Raw genomic sequence first — 21,401 nt, forward strand, 5'->3', positions numbered from 1 at the left:
GCCCACTATTTTCATCAAATATTAACTCTTCATCTCTATTTTACCTTTATCAATTCACTGATGATTTTTTCCCACAATAACTCATCATTTTTCGGCAACAATTTCTTCAAAGATCGAAGATAAAAATGAACTCCTTAAGAAAGAAATTCGATAAGAACGATCAGATTTGTTCTAGTTAAACATTTTCACAAGCTAAGAAGAAAAGTGATCCTAGAAATAGAGAGAAACCATTTTTGAAAATTAACTCTAAGCTTGCATGAGTAGTCAATAATGAAGGAACTGTTAATTTCTCAAACCAATTGAATTTGTAATTTTGAAAGTAACATATAATTGTTGATTGCAGCAGTAATGTGTTTTGTTTAGATTTTTCAATGTCAGATTATTTTAAGAAATATTTTCTGGGTGTATATACCTAATTTGCTTGCTTTTGCAAGGAAGACGACTGACTCTCGAAAAGAAGAATGGAGAAAAATTGAACAAGACTAAGACAGTGAAAGTTTGAAGAGAAGAGAACTTTTAATTCTTAAGAAAAATTGTTTATGCTGATTTATATTTAAAGTATTTGTTAAATGAGTTATTTTATATTTATATAATATCTATCAATATGAAGAAATTAATCAATAGAAGGATAAAATTGTCAAATTTAAATCACTTTGTATTTATTTTAAACATATTTAAAAAATGCTTACAAGAAAATAAAAATAAATGAGGTACAACTAATATTATAAATCACATGAAAGATGAGTGTTATAGAATAAAACCTGAAGAGAAGTCTCCTAAGAAAAATGATATAATAAAGAAGATAAATTCACGAAATGGTAGACATAAGCTTTTAATGAAGAATTTATATTTTTAAAAACCGTGAAATATCTAGAAAACTTTGGATAGAAAAAATGTCCTAAAAAGAAAAGAAAAAAGATAAAAATGAATGTAGAGAATCCAAGACTTGGCCCAACTAAGCCAGTCTATCCTTTCAAAGGAAAAACGTAATAGGAAAACTTTGTTTGAAACAGATTTTTTTTAAAAAAGGATTAATTACGTGAAATGATTCCTGTAATGACCCAAAAAAGTAATTTGAATAATTTTGAGCTATTTGATAATTTTGATTATTTAATTGATGAATAATTTATTTAATTGATAATATTGGACTAGATCTGAAATTTAATTAAAACCCTATATATTTGGCCATATATAATAAAATAGGTTAGTACATAATTATTTTAGAAAAGTAAAGAGAGTAAGGAACATACCTGCATCGACGAACTGTAAAGGAGGGAGTCATTTCTCTAGGTAAGCCGCACAAAAAAATTGAGAAGTTAAATTGTAGAATATTTAACAATTCATTATTTCAATATATATTTAGAAAGGAAGTATCAATTTCTATATTGTTGCGAGGACTGAATTTTTTCAGCCTAAAGGAAGCAAATAGATTACTGTAATGCAGCGTGGCCCTTTTAATTATTTTTTTTTAAATTTAGTGATAGTATGTTAATGGTAATGAATTTTAGTTGTGAAATTTTATAGTAATATAATGATACTGCCAGGGATTTAATTATAAAATTAGTTTTAGTGTCATTAGGTTTGGATAAATCATCGAGTTCAGATCTTTGGTATCGTGTTCAATAATTAAGGATGCTAATCACCACTTTATGATTCAAGTTGACATATTATTATACCTAATTAAATAATATATGTATTATTTTGTATTATATGAATATCATTAGATTATGATATTGAAGGAGTCAGGACTAAATCTTAAGCGTAAAATTTAAAGAAAAATGAAAGAGTTGATATATTGATTGACACAAAAATTAAGAACTAAAATATAAATTAAGTGAGTTTTTGGATCTAGGCTAGACCTATAGTAATATGATTATCTATTAGTCCGAAAGTCTTATTGTAATTACTTATTTGAATAGATTGCACTTATTTGGAAGTTGAATAAAAGGTAAAGACTCAAGTCCCAGAATGATTGTTCGACAATTTGAGGCAAGTGGATTTCTAAACTCTTGTTAAATGTATGAAATGTGTGTATTTCCTTGTGGTATATGTTTGGGAGTAACGGGATTGGTGATGGGTTGACTTGTCCACATTGATTAATTCTAATGATGAAAAAAGAAAGGGATAACAAAAGGCAATGTGATCAATTGTTTATGTATGATGTGTTGAGAAAGGGTTGAAGGCTTGTTGAATCATTGTTGATGTGACTTCATGTTTGTGTGGTTGTGAAGTGTACGATGTTATGAAAGTGGTCATCTCCTCATTATTTGTGTGAACTTGTCATCTGCATTATTCTGACGCATTGGTTGTGATAAGTGTTATGTGCATTGAAAAATAATGGGTACTTAAGAGGATGTACCATTTCGAGGGACGTATCGCGCGCCGCGATAGATACTATATTTCGAGGGACGTATCGCGCGCCGCGATGGTTACTATATCGAGGGTCGTGTCGTGCGCCGCGACAGATGCATGGACAGATATGTCCCCTATAGGTCCCGTACTGAGAGACAGCGGGTGTGTATCACTAGGTCAGACATGCATCATTATACTTGACATTTCATTTCATTGCATTGCATTGCACATACTTATCATTATTGAACTTGATATTGTGATTTGCTGATCTTGTAATTGCCTCTTTGCGGAACATGTAATTTGTTGAAGTGTTGTTATTGAGGATATGTAATTTATTGAAGTGGTGTTGAGGATATGTAATTTGCTGAAGTGTTGTTATTGAGGATATATATAATTTGGTAAAGTGTTGTTGCGTAGGATATATATGTAATTTGTCTATGTGTTGTTGTAGAGTTACGTGCTATTTAAATGTGAACTGTTAGGATAGACTGAATTTTATCTAAGAGGAGGTTCGGTTGGGGTAGTAGGAGTACCCGTATTTTATCCCCTTAGCTTGTGTTAAGACGTTTTACTTGCTGGGTACCGTGTGGTTTGATACTCAACCCTTGCTTCTACAAATTTTTTTGTAGGTTACTAGCCCGGACTTTGTGATATTTCTCTTCTCCTTGTCTGAGATTTCTTGGAAATTTGAGAGGTAGCTGTTTGTCGCCTCAGCGTACTTTCTTTCTCCTTAGTTATGACCTTATTCTATTCTAGAAACAAGTTCATTTGAGACTAGCGTTGCTTTTGAATTAGTTGTAATACTTTAGAGGCTTGTACACGTGACAACCAGGTTTTGGGGTATAATGTAAGTTGATAGTAAATTTTCCGCACTTTTATTGTAATAGTTGAACTTTAAGCTTACTTGTCTTGGTGGGATAAGACGAGTGCCATCACGTCCATTTTTGGGTCGTGACAATTCCTTTTTTAAAATAATTACTTGTTGCAATTTTTTAATTTTTTTCCTTTTTTTTGTCTCGATGTTTCTTTCTTTCTCTGTCTCGCTTTTTCTTTCTTCTTTACTGTGTCTCGCTTTCTTTTTCTTTCTTGTTTCTTTCTTTCTTTCTCCCTTTCTTTCTTTTATTTCTTTCTTTTGTCTTTTCTTTCTTGTTTTTTCTTTTTGCTCTTTCTCCCTCTCGTACTATTGCTTTTTTTTCCCTTTTTTTAGAATAGTCAATAATTCTAAATTAAATAAAACTTGTATCAATAGATAATTAGACGAGTAATATAATCGTAACAAATGAAGATGCATAAAAATTGTAAAAATAAATTAAACTTTAATTAAAATGTATTACAAACATATTAAAGTTGAATTATTAAAAGAGAAATAATATAATCGTAACAAATGAAGAGGCATAAGAAACTGCAAAATGAATTAAACTTGAATTAAAAATGTATTACAGACAAATTAAAGTTTGAATTATTATAAGAGAATTAAATATGAATGCAGAATGCAGAAAACAAAAGAGATTCTTTGATCTGTATGTAAACTGAATAAAACTTGTATCAATAATCGTAACAAAACAATTGATTAATCGCAAAGTGAATTTAAAATACAAAAGTGTATTACACAAGTATTAAAGTTAAGGTAGAAAAGAGAATTAAGCATGAATAAAAAAATATAATAAATAAAATATTAGACAATAATTTATAGAGTGAATTAAACTTATATTTATAATGAATTAAACAAGTATCCAATAGGAACAAATAAATGAATAAAAAATTAAAAATGAATTAAATTTGTATTAAAATTGTATTAAACGGTATTAAATTTGAATATGAAGAGAGAATTAAGAATGAATGAAAAATGTAACTATGACTGACAAGACAATGATTTGTAGAGTGAATTAAACTTGTATCAATAATGAATTAAAAAAGTATCAAATAGTAACAAATAAATCAAAAGACCGTGAAATGAATTAAGTTTGCATTAAAATAGTATTACACAATATTTAAAGTTGAATTAGAAAAGAGAATTAAGAATTAATGAAAAACGTAACTAACAAAAGATATGACAATGATCAATAAATTGATAATTATATTAATAGTGGATTAAACAAGTATCCAATAATGACAAATCAATCAAAAAACTTCAAACTGAATTAAATTTGCATTAAAATTGTATTATCTAATTCAACTTTAATACATTTGCAAGACCATTTCAATGTTATATTTAATTCATTACAATCTAATATTTCTCCTAAAATCAATTTTAAACTTAACCAAACCCTCTTAAAATTGAGATATAAACTCCAAATGACATTTTTAATCATTTGTATGAACTACCTATTCAAACTTATTACAAATTTATGAAATTCAAATAATGAATTCAAAATTTAAAGCTTTATAATGACCATCAATGGTGAACTCCTACTTCTGTAATTTTTAATATTTTAAATTTCTGCTTAAAAACGTAATTTTATACAAATTTGCCGTCTTTTTGTTCCTCTTTTCATCTTGTTTTTGAATAAAAATAATGACATGAAAAAAATTGATTTGTGCAATATAATTATTTAGTCAAAAAGTTCAAAGAAAAGAACAAGAATTAAAAAACAAAAGAAGAGGAGAATGATATATAACACCAGTGAAAGAGACAAAAAATTAAAAGAGTAAAAAAAGAAGAAGAAAGAGGCGAAGAAGCAGAAGAGTAAAAAGCAAGAAAGAAAGAGTAAGAGAAGCAGAAGAATAGGAAAAGGGTTGAGAAAGAGGCGAAGACCGTACAACTTTCTTAATTCCAAAAAAATGTTATATTTAGTTAGAAAAATTATGTTGACACAAATGGTAAATATTTTTATAATATAGCATATCTATGTGATTTACCCAGAAAAAAAAAGTACTAATGCCTAGCAATTCAAGCAAAACACACCATACATCAATAGTGGAACTTCAAGGGAGAATGTCTGCCAAAATAGGGGCTCCAATTGGAGTAAAATAAACACAAAAAATATCCCGAAAAGAATCACAACAGTTTTACACATCAATTAGCAGTATACAATTGAGTCTCTCACCTTAAAAGAAAATAAGGATCAAAAGCATCCCACGCTGATTCATCAGTAGTCTTTTTGATCAAATCTTGGCTGATCATTTTGTTGTGCAACGTAACTACTAATAACAACAAATTAGAGATTAATGGGTTTGTAAGGAATGGTTGTATGGCCTCACCAATTTCTTCAACTTCACGGAGCATAGACTTTCTGTCTTCTGCTTTCCCATTAAAAATACAGTTTGACAATGAATAAAAGGCAAGTAAATTTGCATAAAGAGGTAAGAATGCATCTTTGTGGTTACCAACCCCACCAATCCAATCAAGTCCTCCCTGTGCAGCAACATAATCTTTGGCAAATAATACTAACTTCTGCCCAAACTGCCTCCTCCACTTCTGCAAAATGTCCCTCACATCACCACCTTCACCAGAGGTTGGAAGCTTCTCCAAATGATAACAACATATCTGGCATATCAAAAGTTTTTCTTCATGATGGTTGTCAATCTCCTTGTCAAAGACACGTTTGATAAGATCTCCTTCAGAAATAACACAAGCATGGCTAGCAGAATCAACAACCCTGCGGCAAAGGAAATCAAGGTAGTCAAGACAGCGACCAAAGATTGATGAAAGATGATTGAAGCTCTTCTCAATCACTTGCTCTACTTGGCTTGGGACCGCTCCTGTCCTTTCAGAACTTTTACATCTAAAACAATTCTGGACATCCAGGGCAAGTTTCTTCCTAAGACTCTCATCTTCATCCTCAAGAAGCCTAATGCATGAAAACCATAAATCCAGGACTTTATGGGCATATATATTAACCACCATTTCATGCTTGAAATAGGAACACAAATTGCCATCAGGAATTTGGTTATTGTAGACAAAAGGGGCAATAACCTCAGCTTGGTCCAATAAGCCAGATGCTATCATAGACTCTGCTGCCGCCCTACGCATGTTTACAGGCTCTGATGCATCACTGTGTTGTTCAATCAGGTCAACATAGTAGCTGATGCACTCGTAAAAGGCAGATAATTTAGACATATCAGATGGATCATGGTGGCTGACTTCACCAACTTTGACGTCTTGCAAGCTTACAACTGAACTACTTAGTGAACCAGCAAATTGTTTAATACAAACCCCCATGCAACAAAGAAGCATCTCTCGAGTCTTCGATTGCCTAGTGACCTTGTACAAGGAAACCACCTTGTTCCAAAACTGGAGCACGGACTCAATATCCATATCACCAAAAAATTTAGGATAATATTCTTCTCCATTATTCTGATATTCCTGCAAACTCCAGCTGTAGATAATCTTCAGAATGTAGTTCAAACATTTATGGTTATTGTCCAAAGTTAAAAGTTTCACCATAGTGGTCTGGAGATCCATGCTGGTCAAGCAACTTCTCTTTATCTCACTATATTCTGGTGTCTTGAGAAATAAAAGAAACCACTTCAATGTTGCAATCCGAACTTCATATGAAGTGTCAGAGAAAGAACGTATTAGCCTTTCCTTGAATCTGCTGAAAGAAATTTCATTTACAGATATCATTGATAAGTTCGAACCAGGAAGGCCTTTGGATGGTACTAACAGATACTCTTCAGCAGCTTCTTTAGATGTTTGGTAAACACAATTGAAATATGAGCATGCAGCTTGTTTCCGAAGATTTGAGGTAGTCGGATCAAAATATGCTGGTGCACAAACCACTCCTAAATCTAAACATACTGAAGATGACCTCCAAAGGAGTTCCCAAATGACATAAATATTTTTGCTCGTTTGACATGTTCTGGCAACACCCAGCATGTTATCTAACACCTTCAAAAAGCAGCTGTTGATAATTGAGCATGGACATCGCTCAGGACTCCCAATCCATGAGCGTGAAGCAAGAATACGAATTAGTTCAGCAAGAATTTTATCTTTTTGGGAAACATCAGCTAGATCTCTGCAGTTCGTCTCAAGAAGAGAGCTCAACTGCGATAACATCCCATGAAGTGAATTGAAAGAACTATTAACTCTATTGGATGGCATAGACAATTCAGAATTCACAAAGCGCTCCCCAGTGCCAGGTAACTCAGAGGCAATATTTAGGAGAACTAGCGGAAGTTTTTCATTAGACACTAGACCTGTTAGAGCTCTGGATGCGAGAACACGAATACGCAAATTGCTCTGGACTGAGCATTTCCTGATGAATGGCATGAAAAGGAAAGGGTCCAGGGGATCACCAGCTTCACTTGCAATTGGAGAAGGCTTGAGTCGAGATAAGAGAATCAGGACTGGACATAAGCTGGGATGAACAACTTTCGCAAGGTTGGACCTTAGATGTTCAGATGATCCATCTAAAAGTGACTCCGTTGCAATTTTTAGCTCATTAAATAAGAATGAATGCAAGGGAGGGTACCTACAAGACGAGCAGTCAGGAAAATGAATAGAGAATGTCTTTTCTGGTAACAAGCAAATAAAATTGTTTTCCATAAAACAAGATAATGTTTCATTAATAACTCCAAATACAACACAGTGGACGTAAGAACAGAATCTCCAGTTAGTTCAATAAATAAGAGAAAATGCAAGTGAGGGTACCTACAAGATGAACAGTCAGGAAATGATTAGAGCATCTGTTTCGGAACAAGCAAATAAATGTGGTTTCCTTAAAACAAGACATTGCATCAAATCCTAACAATCAACATAACAACTAGTGGACATACTCATTTCTACAGATTCAGTTTTTCAATCAAAAGTTAGGTCCACACTTCCGAACGATGCAAGATACATGAAAAATGCAATCAACTAAGTATTGGTTCAGATATACACGTCAAGCCAAAAAAAAAAGTAGAAAATTCAATCCCCAAATTTAAAGCCCAACACGGAATTAAAAAAGAAGCAAACAAGTTTTAGACAGCGATGGGGATTAACTTGAGAGTATTTCAGGGGGAGGGGGGTGAGCATCTTCGAACTTCAATGTATGAATGATTCCTCGAAGTAAAAAAGCAAAGCCTTCCAATTTATCAACAAATGAGATATTCAAAGTTGTGCGAACAATTGCGGCATTTCAAGTCAAGAGTCGTACAAACGACAAGAGTGGCGATAAAACTATTGGGAATTTATTGCGAAAAGGAATGAGGATCTACACATGGTATTCATTGACCTAGAGAAAGCATATGATGAGTACCACAAAAAGTTCTTTTGTGGCCAATTATTATTTATATTATATTCAATTTATTTAACTTTAATTTTTATTTTTTCTATAATGATGACATTGAGTTGATGTCAAATGGAAAAACATGTTCAAATGATACACATATAGTCAGCCTTAGCTTACTAGAGACTGAAGCATAGTTGTTAACATCATATATATACAAGGGACAAAAGAAACTAGTTAACTGATACGAGTTACATCCACTTCATTCTACTGTGCTGTCAAGCAACAAGAAAATCAATGAGGGCATGGGCAAGCAATCAAGTGATAAGCCATAATTTGAGAAAGTCTCGATGAGCATGATTGCTCCAAGTGATAAGACTTTGATAGTCTCAAAGAGCATGATTGCACCAAGTGAGAAGGTTTAGATGAGCAAGAAGATATTTATCTGATCTTCAAATTTGAAAAGCAACCTTCTCCTACAATAGTAAGGGACAATACAACCATCCAATGAATATAAAAACCATAACTTAGCAGAAGCATGTGATCCAAGGTCCAACGAAATTAAGATAGCATATAGATAACTATAGATGGTCAAATAGAGGCACAAAACACTAAGCATAGAAATTCTTTTTTGAAATAGACAAAGCATAGAAAATTATGATATATAAAAATCATAAAAGACCCATCGTGTTATACCTATGAAAGAATTCAATCCCAGTTATAGCACGCCTAGCTGATGCCCGCTTGTGCACGTTTAGAAATCCAATCATGCGACGAACCAAGGCAGTATAAGCAAGACAAGCACTATTCCGTACTTCCCAGTGTGGAGAAGAGAAACAACGTATCGAGATAATCATAGCCTCAGCAGAAAAACCTGATATATCAGTTGCTAGGTTGGTATCATTAAAAGCAGCTTTAAGAACATTGAAAGCATGCACAGTAGGAACGACACCCTCATCTCGAATCTTTGAGATCCTTTCAGCATCATAAACATCAGATGCAATTATAGAAAAAGTAGCTGGACCAGTCTCCACAAAACCATTGCTGGTATCAGCACTGAAACTATTTGCTTCAGTATGATCTGTTAAATACTTATTAGCCACATCTACTAACCACCGTAATGCCCTTGGCAAAAGCTTTTTTGGTGTGCCCTGTGGCTCTGAAAGGAAAAAAGCAATAAATGCTGCAGGAATACCAGCACTTCTCCTTAGGAGATCATCCACAGTCTGTCCCTTGGCTATTGTCCGTTCCATAAGTTGCTCCATCCAAGACTCGGTCAACTTACAAAATCTGGAAAAAAGAAAAGCAACCTTAGCAAATGGATTCAGAATGCATATCTATTATCTTTGTTGTGAACTTCTCTGCTATGATCCTAACAATGGAAGTCCAACATCATCAAGTGCAATATTTGTACTGATTCAAATCCATCAATTTCCCACAAAAGAATCAGCAGTTATCTGCTAGAAGCTACTTTCAACAGACGCAAAATCAGTAGCCAGCTCTCGAATAGAAGGTTAGCATGCTGGAGAAATGGTGCCAAAAAGAAAGTATTACTTTTTCCTACGATCAAAGAGGAGAGCGGTAGTGTTATAGTTATACTGTTACTCCACCTATAAAACCTGTTACAATTTCTGTTTACAATGTTGTGCTTCTGCAATATTCTTTTTCTTTAAATTAGTTTTTTCCTTGAAAGGGACAGGTGAGGGATGAAGTTGGAAAAAAAAAATAGCCATGAATTGGTATAGCCAAAGAAACAGTAAATCGAAAGAAAAGAATAAATGATAAACCTAAATAAAAATAACAAAGTAGCAAATGTGTTATCAAGAATGTTTTATCTACTGAGTGCATGTCAGTACCTCAGTCACAGAGCAAACAAGAGATAAATTTACTCCACAGTACATATTGAGATATTTCCTTTTTCCTGTGAGTTGCTCAGGATTGCATGAAAATGAGTTCTAAAAGAATCAAATTATGATAAGTCTTGCGTATGACCTCACTAAACACTTGTGTGAAATTAGGTCTTAAGGCCTAACTCACACCCCAAAGCTAACTCAAAGCTAACTCAAAGGGAGGAGGATTCCACAAGCCTTATAAGGAGTCCACTCATCTCATTAACCACCGATATGGAACTTTTGTCATTCTTTAACATCTCACCTCACGCCCAGTGCTTAGCATCTGGTGCGATTTCGGGGGCCCAACATTGGGTGAGACGGGCCCTGGTCTGATACCATGTGAAATTAGGTGTAAGGCCTAACTCACACCCCAAAAGCTAGCTCAAAGGGAGGAGGATTGCTCAAGCCTTATAAGGAGTCCACCTATCTCATTAACCATCGATATGGGACTTTTGTCATTGTTTAACAACTTGTTGCAACATGAAACTTATAACAACCAAAGATAAAGTTCAATTCCAACCTTCACTAAGCGGTAGCATTATAAAAGGAATCAAACACCTTTAAGATGTCACCAACCGCATCTACCCGAAGCAAGCTTAGAAGTGTAAATTTTTTGGCTCTCTTTTTCCTTTAGATGTTTGCTTTTTTCACTTTACAACATACAAGATACTCAGCCTCACAAATTTTTATGTTGCTCAAGAAGGGAAACAAGTTGAGCTCAATCTTATTAATTTTAAGCTCACTAATGTCATGAGCAGAATTTAATCTCTCTGATACCAAGCTCTCTAGTTCGCAAACCCAATCGACTGGAGAATTTCCTTTCCAATTTATTGTTTGTTTTTTCCCCTTTCCACATCGGGAAAACCCAAAATACAAAGAAATATAACCCTAGAAGGGGTTGCAGCTCTGATGGCTTTGCTGATCACTGCTACTAGATTCTCCCACTTTATTGGCGTCTGCATCCCTGCCTGTCTGCACCAGCCATCTACCCAAGCTTCCTCCCGTAGTATTTGGTCATTCTTAGTTAAACAATGAGAATTTTCCATTTTCAGATAATTAACAAGATGATAGATGAAAAGGAAACGTCCACTGTGAAACAACAGCTTCTTTCAGTTTTCTGACTACAGAGAGATTTCTAAAATTATTTTAAGCTAAACCATGGTAACAATACCGCTTACAGCTTCGGCACTGAAACTCCTGCAAAGAAAAACAAGCATGTAGAAAGTATGACTAAGTACACATACCTAGCATCATTTGAACAAAGCAATCGATTGCAAAGCGCAGTAAATCCAGCCCTTGTCTTATCAATAGCTCCGTTATGCTTCATTTTCAAAAGGACTTCCAAGAAATGGTTGCCAATTACCTCGAGTTGTTTCAGATCAAGCATTGTGCCAGATGTCATATTGGATAAGACAGTTTCATGAACATCTTGGGAACCTGATTCTGAAACATCTGAAGTAGGCAAAGGAACCTTTCTTATTATTGTTCCCAAAAGAAGGCTCACCTGAAGCAATGTAGATGAGAAGAAATTAATTCTTCTGGAAGTTTTAAGCAGATAAACTTCATATAGTTGACTTAAATTTATGATTCCTTCTGTATTTATATAATAGTGGTTTTCAGGACAACTTGCACACACTTCCATTCCATCAAGTACCTACTACCTGCCACCCGCGTTCATCAAGGTTTAACCAAAATGGGAAAAAATCACCTAGTATTTATCATTCCTTCTTTAGCCACACAAAGGTTGCAATAGAAGGGGAAGGGTAGAATATGCGGTCTATTGCAATTAGTTGAACTGAGAACTACAAAGTTTACTAGGCCTGAGTACAAAACAGCAAGGAAAAGAATGATGATGGCACAAGAACTAGTGATGACATAATTTAACCATTGACATAAGAAATGTTTCATTAAATAGTTAGCTACTTTGACAAAAGGGATAATTAGTCATTCTTAATACCTCTTTCATAGCAAGCCAACAACCAACCATAACTATCTGCTCAGTTTGCCTGCCCTCCTGCACCTCTGTTGTATTTTGTTCCTTGTCTGCCTCATCCATCTTATGAGGAACCTCCTCTAACAAAAGAGCCTCATCACCCATTTCATCCATATCATCAGGTAAGTACCAAGCATCAGCTGATACCACCCAAAGGGCCACCGAAGTAATTCGCCTGACCAACTCCAAAATCTTCTCCAATACCCCTTTCATTTCAGATATACTGCAGACTATTGCATCAGAATCCCAGTCAAGTTCCTCAAATGTGTATCGAAGCGTAAGCAGAACACCATGAACAAAGCTGTTCTTACATGCTTCTGAAAGATCCTTCTCTCCATCCTGAACTACTGCATCCAGCCAATCAATCAGTGATCTTAGATATTCTATTGCTGGAGGGGCAAACTTACACGCCTTATTCTCCTTGCTTGGCAGCTTGGACAGTGGTTGAGCAGATACATCATTAGATGAGGCATTTACAACCCAACCAAGTTCCAAAACATACTTTCTGAATATGAGTCGTAGAGTCAGAGCTCCAGCATCACTTTCTCTGACACGTGGACTATAGACTAGCTTCTTAGCCCAAACAATTGTTTCACTAACCATGTCCTCGCTATGAATTCCAGGAAGAGGAGAAGGAAAATGCAGCAGAATACGAAAAGAACTCACTCTAAGCCGGTCCCAACTATCAACAATTGATCCAACCAGCAATAGAGTTGATTCAGGTAAAAGAAGCCCCTTACTGTAGGGATAAAGAGAGAACTGAGGAGAAACAGCATCAACCGTTCCTTCTGAAGGAAACACAATAGACCAAACATTTAGCATTATTAATAAAAGTTCCATTGCCATTATCTTTCTCTCATATGGAGCAGAGGGGTAGCATGAAAAGAACAAAAAGCAACTTAGCCACTTCATAAAGTTAAAAAGTTCATCTGCCCTGTCTTCAAACATATCCCCTGTTCTTTTAGCAACAGAATTTCTACTTGTGTCATTCCGTGCAAGAGGTTGCCAACTTCCCTGCTTAACCTGCCTCTCCAATGCTGTTCGAACCCGAGAAAAGAACTTCCTAAATAAGCTTGTCCACTTCATCTGGAAAGAAGTTGAGCAACATCTCATGTTCAAAGGAACTGCTACCTTCATCAGACTGAGTTCCAATGATGAAGGCAAACTTGCGGTCTTTGGATTTATGAACAGAGATTCTGCTGCATCAATCCGAAGTGTCTCATCAATATGGGTAAGTGCCAAAACCAGATATTTCTCTGGGACTTTTATTTCAATCCCCTTGATGCAGACAGTAGCATCTTTTTTTTCCAAGTTCTGCTTCACGTCTTCCGGAGACAACAAAGAATCTTTGCACCAATCAATATCCCCTTCCAGCAAAGCAAGAAAACGAGAAACCTTAAACAATGAAACTAAAACAGCCACTCGTTCTTCAAGCACAGGAGACACACCCCTAAAATCCAGCTCAGTAAGAAATACTTCACCATTGTCCAAACCACATCTGATGCCAATAAAAGCGAGCATCAGAAATATAGCATCAACATCCAATTCAAGTAATACTGGAAGTGCATAGGTGTTAAGATTAGAGCGGAGTCTTGAATGTCCAGAAGCTAGGCCCGACAAAAGTGGAGGCAGGCAATGACCCCTAAATCTGTTGTACCCGTTTTCAATACCATCACTACTCCAATACTCATCACGTAAACACTGAAGGAAGCACTTAAGAAATGTCGTTGAAGCACAGCACACATCATCATCAATGTATGCCTTTATTGTTTCAAACAATAGATCTGGGCTCATACTTAAAAGTGTCCTTGCGCCCAGCCTCTTGGTGAGGGATGCCAAAGGAATGTATCTTCCTTTACAGCGTGGTCCCAGGCGAAGAAGATCAAAGGCAACCTTTCTCGTGAACAAATTGAATGTATCACTACCCTCTGCCCAGTGTAGATTGGCCTGAATGTCTAAGAAGAGATCAAATATAAGCTGTACTTGTTTGACTGTTTGGTTCAGAGGATCTTCCAAATTATTCCACACTATTTGCAATAATCGTGTCCCAATGTCCTCAGAAATGAGATCATAATTTACTTCCAGACTTCCATTCTTATCTAGCATTGATGTTTTTACTTGCTGCAGGCAAATCTGCATTACCGTAAGAGCATGAAAACTGAAGTGACTGTCAATTGGATTCTCACAAAAATTACAAAGCTCAGGCAAAATTGCATCATAAAGGATCATTTTGATTGATTTCTTGTTATCTCCAGAGTCCCTAACACTACCAAAGCTATCATTTGATACAACAAACCCGGTATTCAATACTGTCCTTGAGACTGCAGTTAAAATACCTCTAACCAAGCAAAGTCTGCTCAACGATGAAAATTTACTTAACTCATCAACCAAATTGCCCTTAAATGGGATTTTCTCAAGTACACCCTTAAATACAAGCTTAGAACACACAACGGAACTTTCATTGAAAATTCCTCCCATGATAAACAGTCCAATCTCTTGAGGGCTAAGACAAACCTGCAGAGCCACACAAAAACTCACCCCTGCTGCCACTAGACAATCTCTAGAAAACGATTCCGATTTCAAAATGCTCAAAACAGTAACCAGAATTCTCTCTAAAACATTAGAACCTGCATTAACAAACTTGGACGGAAATCGCTGAAGCAAGTAATACATACAAGAAAGAGCTTCCTGGCACTGTTCCATAACAACTGGTGACGGTCTAGACCAATCATTGATCTCTGCCAACACAGAGCTTAAACCCAGAACCACATTCAAACCAACCAAAACTGCACACTCGTCAACAATTTCGACCAAGTAACCCAACTTGGGGGTGCTCATCATAGATAGTGCAGCTCTAGAAACACAGAATCTCTTCCCATTTTCACCATATTCCTCACAAATTTGACGGAAACAGTTTTGAATCAGGGTATGAAAGTTGTTGCACTTAACAAGCACGGATAGTAAAGTTCTATGCAGAGGCTGCGAATTCTCCAGCAAAAGAATCTCCAGGTAAAATCTGGAAGCTGTAGAAATTGACTCGTCATCGGCTTTGACATTTGAGAGTAACTCAGAGAAAGATGAAGCGAGTTTCTTGGCATGATTGAGCTGAGAGTATGTAGAGTTTAAGGAGACAAACTGTTGTAGTTCGGAGTAGAAGTGAACTGAAGGTGTTTGTTGAAGTGCTTCAATGAAACTTTTGGGGAATATTACGGCACTGTATGTATAACGATGACGATGCTGTAAAGCTCTCCATTTAGCTGACATAATTGCAAAAGGAGGTTTTTCTTGCCGGAGAGGCGGAGGCGGTGGTCGTTGCAGAGATCCTTAGGGGTTCAAAAAGGGTTTTAAGAAGAATTGAAGAGTTGAGAAACCAATTCACCAAACTAGAGAACAAACTACAGAAATTATAAGAAATGTGTCAATTAAGTCTTTAGCTTAGTAACATTTTAAAATTTTTCTAAATCTTTTATAAAATACAAAAAGTACTTTTGAACTTTTATAATTCAATACAAATTATTTTTAAAAAAATAAAAAATTATTTTCTTCTTGTTTCAATGTTCTCTCTTTTCTTCTTCCTTAGAAGTTTGAAAATTCAACTATTTACATTATCATTGTTTTCGACTATCTTCGTTATTTTCTTTCTTATCTTCGATCGTGATTTTCTACTTTTTCTGAAATGAAGTTGTATTCGACTTAAAATTGATAAGTTATTTATTTTGAAAATTTTTACAAATTTTCAAATAATACTAAATTTTCTTCTTGGATTAATCAACAATATATTGTTTTATACATGTGAAAATTGAATAATGAAGTAATGATACCTTTTATTTATTGTTTTTTAAAGAAAATCAACCAACCTAAAAAAAATCTAATTTTGAGAAAATGTAAATGTTTTGTTAACATTAAGTGAGAAGTTACTTTTTATTACTTTTGTAATTCTTTTTGTGGTCATTTTGTTGATATAATTTTAGAAATATATCTTGTTTAGGGGTGTGTTTGGTATGAAGGAAAGTGTTTCCTGGAAAACAAGTAGATTTTAGACTTATTTTCTCATGTTTGGTTGGTGAGTAGAAATATTTTTCGGAAATGATTTTTAGTGTTTGATTTATGAAAGAAAAATATTTTTGAGAGACATCTTTTATTTTTAATAGAGTAAAAAATAATTTATGAAATTGAAAATATTTTTTAAAAATAATTCTATTTGGGGTGTTGGTGGAGGGTGGTGGATGAGAGACATCTTTTATTCTTATTAGAGTAGAAAATAATTTATAAAATTGAAAATGCTTTTTAAAAACAATTTTTTATTTGGGGTGTTGGTGGGGGTGGGGTGGGAGAGGGGGCAGGGGGAGGGGATAGGAGTGAAAAAATAAAAATTTGAACTTTATAGTATTTTTAAAAAACATAATTTTTAGGGGGGGGAGGGGGGCTGGCCGGGGGGAGAGGGGAAGAGTTTAAAAATAAAAATTTGAAGTTGAATTTTTTTTAAAAAAAGCAAAAATAATTTTTTTGGAGGGAGGGGGGCTGGCCGGTGGTGGGTGGGTAGAGGTCAGGGATCGGGTAAAAAATAATTTTTAAAATTGAATTTATTTTTTTTAATTGTTGTTTTTCCAAAAAAAAAATGTAATTTAGAATTGGAGGAGAGTTCTGGAAAATATTTTACTTAATTTTTTAAAGGAAGTCATTTTCCTTAATTTTGAGAAAAATGAGTTGATTTGGAAAACATTTTCCAAAACTTTTGTCCCAACCAAACATAAGCAAATTGAAAAAAACATTTTCCAGAAAATATTTTCCTTCATACCAAACACACTCTAGTTGTTCAATTTATATTTCATTTGTTGAAAAATGTATCCTATATTGTCAAATTTTAGTGATATGTTGGTGCATATTCCAATAAAGGCAACAAAAAATGGTAATATGTGGCAACATAAGATCCATCTATGACAACAGAAAATTCATTTGTGGCAACAATAGGTACATCTGTGGCAACATAAGATTTATATGAGGCCACAGAAAATTCATTTGTGGCAACAATAGGTACATCTTGGCAACATAAAATTTATATGTGACAACAGAAAACTCATTTATGGCAACAATAGGTACATCTATGCATACATACTGTTAATTTGTGACAACAGATTATCCATCTGTGAAAACATAATGTCATTATTATTTTATAATGAATTGTAAGCTCTCAACCTTTTTTATTTACCTTGTAGATGAAATGATACAAGAAGTTTCATTCATAACAACAGCTCAATCCCTTATTGGTGTTGCTTCCTCTTCTAACATCAAATGCTCTTTTTATCTATGTGAAGAATGTGAGCAGCAAAAGGTACATCTGTGACAACATAAGATTTATATGAGGTTATACAGAAAATTCATTTGTGGCAACAGTAGGTACATCTTGGCAACAAATTTATATGTGACAACAGAAAACTCATTTATGGCAACAATAAGTACATCTGTGGCAACATAATGCTAATTTGTGACAACAGATTATCCATCTGCGGAAATATAATGTTGTTATTATTTTATAATGAATTGTAAGCTCTCAACCTTTTTTATTTACCTTGTAGATGAAATGATACAAGAATTTTAACTCACAACAACAGCTCAATCCCTTATTGGTGTTGCTTCCTCTTCTAACACCAAATGCTCTTTTTATCTATGTGAAGAATGTGAGCAGCAACATGATTATTTTATTAGTTGTGTAAAAGAACTTAAAGAACTCACTAATATTTTTTAGGAAATTACTTATAATATTAATGTTCATACATCCAAGAAGATTTCACAACCTTTGAAATGTAGTAGGTTAAAAAAAAAGTATTTCTCAATCACTATCGATAATTAGTGAAAGAAAAATTCAATGAATACTGCTCCAGCATCACACATAATCCAAAAGGCAAGGATAAGGAGAAGGAGGCAAATGAGAAGGAGAAGGAGGAGAAAGAGGAGGAGGAGAAGGAGAACATATATTTTCTGGCATTTGCACATTAGGTACGAGGCATCCGTGTGTCAAGCCTAGGCACCATAGCACATGACCAATTAAAATGGGCATGTAGATTAACCAGTGCCCAAGGAGATAGTGAGGATCCTTGGGACAATAAGTAAACATTCCAAATGAACCATCAATAATAGTTAGTTAGGAAAGTACAAGCAACACATGTGCAAGCACATGTGAAGAAACGGCCAAGGGAGGGGACTACCCTAACCAAATTCGGTTAGGGTAGTTAGGGTGCAACCCGCACAAGGGTCCAACCATGTGGGGCCTAACTCTCTAACCAACTCTAGACTCTAACTAACAGACCTAACCAGATAACTAACCTAGGAAAAATAAAAATAAACTATCTAGTGCACCCGACAAGCTAAGAATTAATTGGGTGACACTAACCTAGTAACTAGTTCAAGAGACAACCTAGTACCTAACATAGGATGGCCCAAAGGGGTTGGTTACGGTCCTAATGACTTAGGGGTACTTTAGTAATTATTCTAGGTCCCTTAATTAATTAAATTGACAATTTAGTTAATAAATTTAAAAATCATTATGATGGCCGAAACTCTTAGGAAAAATTTCAAATTTGCCTAAGTCAAATGTTTTCCTATTTTTAGTCAACTTAGGAGGCGTGTTTTAGTAATTAACTAATTAATTTATTTAATTAACTTAATTAGACTAAGTTGAATTAGTCAAGATCAGTTTCTAAGACTTAGACTCACGTTGAAGCACTAAAAAATTTATGACTCAAAACACTGAGCAAAACGTAGAAAAATAGAAAAGTTCTCTTAGGCAATTTCAAGGTATTCTTCAAGGGTTTCGTGCAAGGTGATCTTCATAGATTCAATTCCACATAAGGTATGGATTTTATCTCTTGGATTCCTTTATCCCAGAGGTTTTTCAAACGTTTTATGAATCAAGAATATCGAAACTAGGGTTGTTCCCAATGACATTATTGAACGTCCATGTCCCAAGTTATCCTTGTTTTCGATCCTAATAGTATGTAGATGTAATCTCCAACATGTTGTTGGTATTTGGTGCTACCTGATCATTATGTGTAGGTTCTTGATTTGTTAATGTCTAATGAGGCCTATAGATTTGATTCATATGATTAGGTTATTAGTTACACGAGATAGAGGATATTGTTAACATCTAATTCTGTTCGAGAATGTGAAGTTTGCTATAAGTCATTTGTGAAGTTGATTTTAATGTTATAAGTTCTTCATTGAATTATTCTTATAAGCTAATTAAATGTTAAGAGATTGGCTTGATTAAAATGAATGTTTAGATTACCACAATATGTGAAAGATTGACTTATGCCAACAAATTGTCTAGCAATATATTGTCCAAAAAGTTGAATAAAATTAGCTTACTATGTTATTACATAAAAAATTGGCTAATGACATTCTTATGGCCATTGTCTAGTGAAAGTTTGGCTTATGTCAATAAATTGGCTAACAATATTCTAGATTACCATAATATGTGAAAAATTAGTCTATGCCAATAAATTGGCTTACAATGTATTTCCAAAATATAATACAAAATTGATTAATGACCAAGTTATACCAACTTAAGCATGACCAATTTAACTTAATGAATTCATAACCAAAGGTATGACAATCATTGGGACAAGTCCCAACATACTCTATTCAAATGAACCATAAATAAAAGTAAGAACATTGAATAAGTTTATAACGTTCATAAAGAGTGGTATAAAGTTACCAAATGTCATTGAACAAGATAAGGTGAGTAATAACATAATCAAAAGCTTAAGAATAATGAAAGTGACCAAAATGAGGTGATAAAATAAGTGAGACAAGTCTCACTCACCCCTAGACAATTATGTTAAAGATACTCACATAAAAGGGTGTTAATAATCGTGAGACAAGTCTCATTAACACCAAGATGATAATGTAAGGTTAAACTCACATTTCATCAAGTAAAGAAAGGTATGACCGGTTACCCAAAGAGTTAAGTAAATCTCATAACTAGAAACAAACTTCCATAACATTTGAGTCAAACTCTAAGAGATAAGAAAGTAAAGTAAATATGAGTTTAGCATCGATAAACTAGCAATGATCTTGTGCCAGCTTATGTAAGTCTCATGATACGAGGCTATAACCAAGGTGGACAAGTAGTCTCCATATGTCTTTTGTCTTTGAACTATGTTGTCAGCATAGGAACTAGTCAGTGGATTCCACCTATGAGAGATAGGTATGATGCGATTTCACTTTGGCCGGTGATTCCACATCTTTTCAGTGTGGGAAAGACACCAGATTTCATATTTAGTTCACATGATCTATGTCGGTTATAGCTCAGAAAAGTATCTGGTTCACTTCAGCCGTGAACCCCTCTTTTCGGTGTGGGGAAGACACTGATTTGGTTGCACTTTATCCGGTGAACCCCCCTTTTCGGTATTGTGTAGACACAAAACTTGGTTCAACTTAACCACTGAATCACCTCTTTTCGGTGTGAAGAAGACACTGGATTTCATATTTGCTTGCATGATCTACTTCCGTTAATGCTAAATAATTCTTCGAAGAAAGTAAGAAAGAATGAAAGTAGCATGTTCACAATGATAAACAGATCAAAGAAGTAGAAACGTAAGTTCAAAGTGAACTAAGAAAGTAAGAGCTTAAGAATATCAATCACCAATTTTGATAAGAATGAGGTTTTAACAAATTATGGGCATAGACAACAAAGATTGGATTAAAATGACTTCTTATATTAGCCAATATATATATGCCAATAAAGAGAGCAAAACATAATGACTCAATCATTTGAGGGTGAATATATGCCCAACATCTTTTTGTTATGCAAATGATCAATAAATGGGCATAGCCAATAAAGATTGACTTATAAAATTTTCATGCCCAATCTAATAAGAATGGAAAGAGTAACTTGTAGCAAGGCTAGCCAAATCATTTACTTAGTCTTTTGGGTTACTTACTCGATTCATTGTAGGTATGGGACTACAATGAATCATTGAACTTGTAAGTAAAACATAAGATTAAAGAGAT

At 34.4% G+C, this 21,401-nt stretch overlaps 1 protein-coding gene and 1 long non-coding RNA gene across 2 annotated transcripts; one reads left to right on the plus strand and one right to left on the minus strand.

The window, feature by feature from the left end:
- Window positions 1-1,219: 1,219 nt before the first annotated feature.
- Window positions 1,220-3,224, plus strand: LOC138347207 (uncharacterized). Its single transcript, XR_011219939.1, has 3 exons — window positions 1,220-1,290; window positions 1,920-1,989; window positions 2,982-3,224. It is a non-coding gene; the product is annotated as an uncharacterized lncRNA (long non-coding RNA).
- Window positions 3,225-5,241: 2,017 nt separating this feature from the next.
- LOC101261303 (uncharacterized) lies at window positions 5,242-15,834 on the minus strand. Its single transcript, XM_010319590.4, has 4 exons — window positions 12,354-15,834; window positions 11,641-11,900; window positions 9,201-9,794; window positions 5,242-7,766 (listed from the first exon to the last, which is right to left on the minus strand). The coding sequence occupies exons 1-4, from the start codon at window positions 15,651-15,653 to the stop codon at window positions 5,396-5,398; spliced, it is 6,525 nt and encodes a 2,174-aa protein (XP_010317892.1). The 5' UTR covers window positions 15,654-15,834; the 3' UTR covers window positions 5,242-5,395.
- Window positions 15,835-21,401: the final 5,567 nt, after the last annotated feature.

Source organism: Solanum lycopersicum, chromosome 3 (assembly GCF_036512215.1).
Source record: "Solanum lycopersicum chromosome 3, SLM_r2.1".
NCBI classification, from domain to species: Eukaryota; Viridiplantae; Streptophyta; class Magnoliopsida; order Solanales; family Solanaceae; genus Solanum; species Solanum lycopersicum.